Source organism: Nicotiana sylvestris, chromosome 11, assembly GCF_000393655.2.
Source record: "Nicotiana sylvestris chromosome 11, ASM39365v2, whole genome shotgun sequence".
Taxonomy (NCBI): Eukaryota; Viridiplantae; Streptophyta; class Magnoliopsida; order Solanales; family Solanaceae; genus Nicotiana; species Nicotiana sylvestris.
The window spans coordinates 85,617,810-85,627,101 of record NC_091067.1 but is presented as its reverse complement, the minus strand read 5'-3'; the positions used below and the strand labels follow the sequence as shown (position 1 = coordinate 85,627,101).

The window sequence follows — 9,292 nt, the reverse complement described above, 5'->3', positions numbered from 1 at the left end:
CCTTTATTATTTCTTTTTCCATATTACTCCATTCCAGGTTCACATGTCAAAATCTCTGAAAGGATCACATTAAAAGACCAAGTCATTTAAGGATTATTCTGTATTTTGAAGCAATCTCCCTGCACTTCCAACTTGACTATAGGTAACTTTTATTTAAATCGTTATTTATGATGGTTTGATTCTTGGGTTGGCACTCAAGCCAGATTAAATTATGTAATGAACTCAATTGAAATAAGGAAATAAACAACAATAATGGAAATTGAATGATTTTGGAGGAAATTTTCTACTTATATTGATAAGAGAAAAAACGATTACAAAGCTGAATGAAAATTAACTACTCCCTAACTAGACTCCATGGCTGCGGATTCCTGAAGAAGAGAAGAGAAGAAGAAGAAGAGTTGTTAGGAAGAAGAAAGAGGGTGAGAAGAGAGAAGAGAGAAATCGAAGAGAGAGAAGAAAAATACCCTGATGAACGATGCCTTCTCCACTCTGTTGAAGTTGGTTATAACAACCCTTCAGCTGACGTGGCCAAATCGTAGCCCTTGGAGTTCATTAATGCCTAATCTAATCCTAGCCGTTTATTCAAATTTTTGTTACTCCCTTTCCTATTTTCTGTTATTGCCTATTCTCATTTGCCTTTCGAATCCCAGCTGATGTTTCTTCTTAATAGGTCATGACATACTCTTCCCCTTTAAGTAATCCTTGTCCTCAATGATTGGAATCAAATTCTAAAAACCTTGCATTGATGTAGTGATAGTCCTCCCAAGTGGCATCTTTTGGAGGGGGATTTGACCATTGCACCAGTACCCTTACCACGGTAGAGTTGTCCCTCTTAATAAGCTGCCTCTGCGGGATTGCCACTGGTTTCACCAAGAACTTACCATCCTCGCTAGTGAGTGGTAGTGTGGTATGCACTACTACTCTATCTCCCATCGTCTTCTTGAGCAAAGATATATGAAACACAGGATGGACCTTAGATTCATGAGGAAGATCGAGTTTGTAAGCCACTTTGCCAATTCTTGCCAGGACCTTGTAGGGTCCATAGTACTTAGAGCTCAGCTTCAAGTTTCTTCTTAATGCTAGAGATATTTGTCTATAGGGTTGCAATTTCAAATAGACCAAATCCCCAACTTGAAACTCCCTATCTATTCTCCTTTTGTCAGCATAGTATTTCATCCTCTCTTATGCTTTAGTGAGGTTGTCCTTTAACAGCTGTTGCATCTGTTGTCTATGCATTACTGTATATTTAGCAGCTGGTACTACATTCTCCAATAAGGGGCCCAATGACAACTGTGGGGGTGAGTATCCGTATAGTGCTTCAAAAGGGGTGCATTGTAAGCTGGTGTGGAAATTGGTGTTATACTATTGATACCCAATTTTTTCCTATGTATTTTATACCCAAAATATTTTAAAAATAGCATATATGTACATATATAAGCACACCCAAGAGTTTTGGTATTTTTTGTGATTTCTAAACCAATTTACTGCCTATTTTAATACCACAAAAATCCAAAATCATTCCCAAAATTATCATTTTTGACGAATAACTTATTTCATTCTCATATTTACACCAAAATATAATTAATATGATTTTTGCATATTTTTACAAATTTATTCGGAATTTCTAAAGCTTAATTGCATGAAATTGCAATTATGGCCTATTTTTATAATTAACTGCGTTTAATTATAAAATTGTTTCAGATATTTTTGGATTAATATTTATATATTATTAATTAGTTTTGTGTTTTCAATTTATTTTTAAATCATTTTTAGCTATTTTATTAATTAAAAGGGGGAAAATGGCTATTTAAAAGCTGGCCACTTTTATTTCAATTATAGCCCAAATTGACCCCAATTTTTAAACCCAATTGCAATCCCCAATTAGACGACCCAATTCCCATTTAACTCGACCCAAACCCAATTAATCTAACCCGCCCGCTTCCTATCTTTAAATCCTGACCGTTGATTGTTTTAATCAACGACCCTCGTTCTTTCTTTCCTTTTTAATTCCGCCCCAACCCCTAACCCTAATCATTTCTCCAAAGTAGCCACCCCCGAATTCTCTCATCCTCTCAAATTCTCTCTAACACTCGAAACCCTAGCCGCCTCTGTCGTCGTCTCCGACTAGTTCTCACCGGAGTCCATGGCTTCTCAGACCATGGACGGCCTGTGCTCTCTTCCCTTCACTCCCAAACCATGATTATTCAAGGTTCTTAGAGGATTCGATCTTCAACAGGCTTGTTCAGGTCCTCCGCCGACCTGAGTTCCTTTGGTTTCTCCGGCTCCGTTCCGGCATGTTCGAGCTTTGACAAGGCTTAGCATGGCCCAGACTCGTTCAGGACCAGATCGTTCCAGACTTTCTCGTTTCTAGGGTTTCTAAGAAACCCTAAAGAGCTTGTTCGAGGTTTTTCTTCCCTTGTTTTTTTAGATCTGTAACAGATCTGTGTTATACTCGATGTTTTAATGCTTTCCCTCAATTTTCCTTCTCAAAATTAGTCTGTTCAAAATTAGGGTTTTCAAAAATCCTAAAACGATTCTTCTTCTTTTCCTTTCTGTGAATCTGTGTGTCCGTGACATATCTTATGTGTTTTCGTTTGTTCTTATGATTTGCCGATAATACGCATGTATCTCCATCTTTACTCCGTTATTACTTCTACTGGTTTCTACAAGTGTGATTTACATGTTTACCTTGCATGTCCTCTTACTGATTCTCCTACTAAGATTGTTTGCCTTTAATGGATTCATTTGGTTTCTAACTTGCTTCTTTTACTGAAGTTCTATGGCATCTCTTTTCTCTTCTGACTTCACTTGAGTTCTGAGCTTTCTCTTAGGCTTGTCCTTTGCAATTTTGTCACTCTACTGCTTCTAACTTGCTACATGTGTTTTGTATTTCCTCAGGGAACCCTGAAAGAGTTCCCTAGGCTTATTGTAAGGGCTTGCCTTCTCCTTTTTGTGTCCTACTCGGACTAAAGCCCTGTGTTTGTGATTTTTGCAAGCTTTTGGTTCTAGGGTTCTACTCTGGAAACCCTAGGCTCTCAAACTCATATTGAGTTTATAAATTGAGCTAAAATTTGCTTTTAGCTCGGGGTTTTGAACTCGTCTATGCCGATCTTTCTTTCTTGCTTGATACTAGTATGCTTATATACGAGGGTCTTTTTTCTTCTGGATTGATTCTATTAATTTGTTATTGATTTCAATCTCCATTTACCAAGGCTCGATTGATTTGCTAATTGATTTTTACAACATAACCCCTTCCCCTTTTTTTCTGGCTTAGTTCATTCAAAGACTTTTAAAATTTCTGGCTGTTTGATTACTGTATTTTCCTTATTCTCTCAAAACCGTGTACTATGGGTTCCTTGCCTTAAATAGACTATATGAACTTACCCCTATTATGCTACTCTGAAAAGGTTTTCATTATTTTCCTTTCCTTAATTACTCATTCCCATTTGAAATCAGATCCCTTTGACTAAGGGAGATTCTGTTTGATTGGCAAAAAGTTTATTTCCTTGCCTTTTTTTTACTCGTTTTTGCACTATAAAAAGGGACAACCTTTTCAACTCTAGACGGCTGGCTCTCGACCAGTTCTTTATGCATCTTGGCAATACACTTCACACCTCAGAAAATCATAAATACTTCTTTTTCAATATTGAATAACAGTTCCCTCTACTACTTCTTTCTCTACTACTACTGAGCACTCTGCTCCATTCTCTCTTATTGTTTGAATATTCTGGAGTTCCTCTGAACTCCCAAGTGCTTGCTGAGGTTTTCGAGTTGCTCCTGTTAACTGTCTGGCTATTTACTTGCTGTTGTTTCTCTGTTGTGCTGGAATTGCAACTGGTATGTGTTTCTAGTTAAATAACCCTCTCCAACCATATGTGCTCATTTCTCTTCTTCTACACATTCTTCACTATGTGCTTATGTCCTGTAATTGTGGCATGTTCTATTCTTTCTTCTATGTCCTTGCATCGTCAGTCTGCTATGCTTTCTTATATTTTCCTTAATGTCAGTGTATGCTTTTTGTATGAAAATCCCTTCCCTCTATTCCCTTTTGAATGCTAGTACTGTTCTGGACCATGGCAGTATCTTATGTTACTGTCCATGATCCAGAACTAGACTCTCCTGAGTCTCTACTCAAATGCTTTCCCATTCCCTCTCCCCTTTATGTGTTGAGCTTTAACTTGGGTCTGGTAGTGTCCTAATCACCACTCAAACCCTAAGTTTGACTCCCCAGAGTCTGCTCTTATTTGTTTAACCTAAGCAGGGGGTCAGGGGGTGTGCCAACCTATGCCATGGCTGGATATGACCTCCCTCTGCTATGTTTCTTCTCTCACTTTGCACTCATTCCTAGTTTCCTAAGTTCTACCCCCTTTTGGTAAGCCATGCTTTGGGACCCTGGAGTTCCCTCTGAACTTGGATGCCTGAAGGCTGGTAATTCTACACTTGCACTATTCTGTTATGACTGTGTCCCGAGTGTAAGCATTGCCTGGGGCTCCTGGAGGCTCCCTGGAACTTTGAAACACTCTGAACAAGAGAAGGCCTAGGAATCTGGAATCCGGATTTGGTGAAACACATGTTATCGGATATTAAGATTGAATTAGGCTGCTCTTATCTAGCTGTAGGCTGTGATGTATTTTTGTTTACTTTCTTTCGCCTGATTTTGTAATAACTTTGTAAAGGGAACTCGGGGAAATATTAGTAAACGGTGTGGGAGGAGTTTACTTTATTGCTAAAGGGTAGATACCATGCCTATAGGACCAATGCTGTTATTTAATCACTTAGATATCATGCCTATATGTTCACGCTTTAAATCATCTAGAGATCATGTTTATAAGTTTCGCATTCTTTTTCATTCAATCATTTAGAAATCATGTTTATAGGATTTAATATTCAACCATATTGCAAATCATTAGAAATCCTGCCAATAGGACCTACTAATCAACTAATTGCATATAGAAATCATGCCTATAGGGAATGCATGAAACGTTAGGCAAACCGTAGGGTAATCAAATACTCATTTCCTTAACGTTTAAAAACAGTAATGAGTCTTAAAAATCAAGGTACAGATATCCTGCCTATAGGGTTTCAGACTCACCTAAATCTGCGTAAGTGATAACCAGGCCATTGGCTTTTTCAAACAAAGCTCATCCAAACTTGTCTGCAATTTTCCTAAACTTGCATTTTCTTTTTCTTTTTGAAACGTTTTCAACTTTCTGCCTGAATTTTTATTCGTCTCATGAAGCTCTCTTTCAAAAAAGGTTTCAAACTCACTCTTCTTTTAAAAACATTCTTACTTCTGAAAACTCTACTTTACAATTTCACCGTACTTCTACTTAAACAATTCTGCTGATTTTTCAAGTCATCTCTGAATTCCTGCAATTTTCAAGTTTTTGTCTTAAACTCTTCTACATTAGGTGCTTAATCAGTAACTTGTTTAAAATACCTCAACTGCTGACAATTGGATCTGGGCTGCCTAATGTAGACTTTTTATCCAACTCTACGTGTTGAACCAATCTGTCCGCTGTTTAATTTTTTAAAGACCAAATCAGTACACGCAAGACATGGTAACTAGTTGCTATGTGATTTATGGGGATTATATGAGCCTTTTGTGTGTTTGTTTCATTCCCTATTCATTTGCTATTTGTTTTGATTGACGCCCTAGAATTTTATCCTTTAAACTCCATAAAGGCCCTATCCTTTTCTTCCCTCTTAGGATTAGAAGTCCTAATACCCTGGGACTGATAGGTCGGGACGGGTATTAGCATGCAATAAGTAAACGAGACTAAATGCACTTTAATACCTTAACGGGGTGGGAAGGGTAGAATATGGATATGATCACCGGTGCGCTAATATCTCGTGTGAGAATGATTGTTAGGTATTGCACCAAGGTGATCCATATTGTATTTAAACCTAGGACCTTTTTCTTTATTTATACGATGTGATGTATTCTTAAAAGTAATGTTTTCTTCAATCAATCTTTTCTTTCCAAAACCACTTATGTCTTTTTTTTCTCTCTTTTCTTTCAAAACTTTCAACTTATTTGTATGCCTTGTCTGTTTGCTTCTACTCTTCTAAAAGTCACAACTAAGCATGGCCGGGAACTACACTAGTGGATCTTGAGGGGTACCTAACACCTTCCCCTCGAGATAATCTCAAGCCCTTATCCGAACTCTGGTTTTTCTTTCAAACTCTTCTTCTTTTTCTTTTAAAGTGTCCTAATGCACTATAATCATTAGGTGGCGACTCTTCAAACTCCATGACCCGATTCCTCAAAAGGGAATAAGAGTTGTTTTGTCCATAATGTCGTAAAACCCGATTTCGCCTTAGAAAAAGGGGGCGTCGACAGCATGGCGACTCTGCTGGGGAAATCTTTAAGGTTTTTACCATTACGTGTTTTGTGACTTTATTGCTTCCTTAATTGCATTTACCTTCTGTCTTTAATTATTTCATCAAAATACTAACTTGGCTCTTCATGTTTTTCTTTCCTTTTAATTTCTTCTTTTACTGCCTTATTATTTCAATTCTGTTGTAATTACTGAGCATTTATTGTAATCTTTACTTTATGAACGTGAAAATACATGCAATTTGTCTTATTATTATAACTGCATTCCTCAACATCATATTCCACCCGTGCCAAAACAAATCCTATAGCAACGCTTATAATGAGTGGTTGCGCCCTTCCGATATTATAAACCCCTTAAATGTGGCAAAGACATATTTGCGGTAAAACCAGTCGATCAACGGTGTAGTCGATGGTTCCGCGCCTTTCCCTCTTGAGTTGTCCGCTCAAGGGTACCTGTCTAATACCCCAATAGAAACCTTACTCTGTTTAACTATGCATGCATCATGGTCAAACCTAGCCGAGTCAGTTATGTTGTCCGCATAATGACTCATTAAGATAGCCTTGTCCAAAGTCCATCGGGTTTCCCTGAAACCCAAGCGGACACCTACATGTTCTATGCATTTATTTAGAGAACTAAATGCTTTTCATGCTGATTATTGTTATTAAATAGTCGAGTCCGGTGGGGGTGAGGTCTTAACCCTTTTGTTTTGCAGGAAATGAATGACAAAGTTCCTGACTTCGGTATGGTAAACATGCCTTCACTCTTGCAGACTTGGTGGAGAAACCTCCCATCGAGCAACCAAATCAACGAGTGGAAGGAGAGAGTCACCAAGGCTAGTGAGAAGATAGAATACCTGGAGTACAGCTTGCTGGAATTGGAAGGGAAAGTGAGGAAAAGAGTCATCGACTGTCAAAATGTTGAGGAAGGCAAAGGAGAACGTCTGGCTATAGCATTTTTACAGGAAAATCTGCACGAGCTGGAGGACTTGATCAGCGAGAAGATTCAACATGAAGAAGGTCCTTCTGGGGCCAAGTAGTTAGGAGTCTTTCTTTTCGCTTTTAATGTAATAAGGCCAATAGCCATTAGTGACATTTTTACTTTCCGCTATTTTAGTGTCGTTTTGGGATTCGTCTTATTTTTATCAATAAAATGAGGCATTTAGCATTATAAGTTCTCCAAGTTAATTTGTCGCTAGGCCTACCTCAGGCACAATGAGGCACCTAAATTAGGACGCGATTTATATTCTTGCACAATGTGTTTAAATATTGCAACATTTTCTTCTCATAACCCGCACTAACTTCTTACCTTTTGTTTTTCTTTTATTTTTTATTTCCCTCCCCAAAGGTTAGTTCGTGCATTCTGGCACCATCAGCATACTCAACAAGATCCAAGGGTCCTCCACCTCCTCCTCCTCTGAGTCCTACCAGAAACAGGAACAAAGGCAAAATGGGAGATGCAAGCGCTAGAAAGGAACTTGAGGAAACTTCTCAGAATGCTGCAATCACCAAGGAGACTGTTGCTCATTTGGAGCAAACTTTGCTAAGATTCCGAGAGGAATTGGATCAAGTTAGAAACCTGGCAAGCCTGTCAATCACTCTTGCCGCTCCTGATGTTAACACCCAGAACCCCGCACCTCCACAAAACACCCCACAACCTCCGATGCAACCCCCTCATAATACTATACTGCTCGTTCCTGAACCACAAAACACCACAAAAAGACCATAACACTCCTATTTTTGTGAACACTATACCGCACTACAGTCAGCCAATCACAAGTGCAGCCGAGTCAGATGATAAGAGTTCCCTCATTCAGAATTTGGTCACTGAGATCAAGAAGTTGACTAGACTGGTTCAAGGTTTCGAAGGTAAAAAAGGTGTCGAAGGGTTGAATTACGAAGATCTCTATGTTCAGCCAGATGTTGAGCTCCCGGAGGGGTACAAACCCCCCAAGTTCGAGATGTCGATAGTACAGGTGATCCCAGAGTCCACTTGAGAATGTATTGTGACAAGTTGGTAGGAGTCGGAAGGGACGAGAAAATCCGCATGAAGCTGTTCATGAGGAGTTTGAAAGGTGATGCTTTATCATGGTATATTAGCTAGGATGCAAAGAAATGGACTAGTTGGGTGAACATGGCGTCTGACTTTATGCACCAGTTTAGGTTCAACACTGAGAACGCACCAGATGTGTTCTATATCCAGAATCTCAAGAATAATCCCACAGAGACCTTTCGCGAATATGCTACTCGTTGGAGGTCAGAAGCTGCTAAGGTCAGACCGACCTTGGAGGAAGAATAAATGAACAGGTTTTCCGTCCGTGCTCAGGATCCGTAATACTACGAGAGGTTGATGCTAATAGAGGGCCAAAAGTTCTCCGACATCATCAAGTTGGGAGAAAGGATTGAAGAAGGCATCAAAAACGGTATGGTCACTAACCTTGAGGCATTGCAAGCTACCAATAAGGCTTTATAGTCTGGTGGCTCGTCGAAGAAAAAGGATGTAAATTCTGTAATGGTTGTGCAAAGGAACAATTCTCCTATGAAGTACCAAACCTATCCCTCAGCTCCACTCACATATCAACCTACCCTAAACTACCAAGCACCATCACCCACTTACCAAATTCCACCACCTGCTTACCAATCACCTCCACCACCTACATATCAACCCACTTCACCCAGATATTCTCAACCCACACCCGTATACCAAGCATATAACTCCCAACCTTCTCACTACCCATCACCTCCTACCCGCCAAAACTTTCCCCGACCTAGACTAAACTTTGACCGTAAACCTCCCAGACAATATACCGCCATAGCCGAGCCAATTGACCAATTATATGAAAGTCTCAAAGTAGCCGGTTACGTTAACCCTATTCCAGCCGTAACTCCAGAAAATCCTTCCCAATGGATCAACCCAAACAAGACTTGCGCATACCATTCCGGGATGAAGGGCCA

The 9,292-nt window shown here is 39.3% G+C and overlaps 1 protein-coding gene across 1 annotated transcript; it reads right to left on the bottom strand.

The window, feature by feature from the left end:
* Window positions 1-708: 708 nt before the first annotated feature.
* Window positions 709-1,176, bottom strand: LOC138881267 (uncharacterized). The gene has a single exon (XM_070161483.1). The coding sequence runs from the start codon at window positions 1,174-1,176 to the stop codon at window positions 709-711; it is 468 nt and encodes a 155-aa protein (XP_070017584.1).
* Window positions 1,177-9,292: the final 8,116 nt, after the last annotated feature.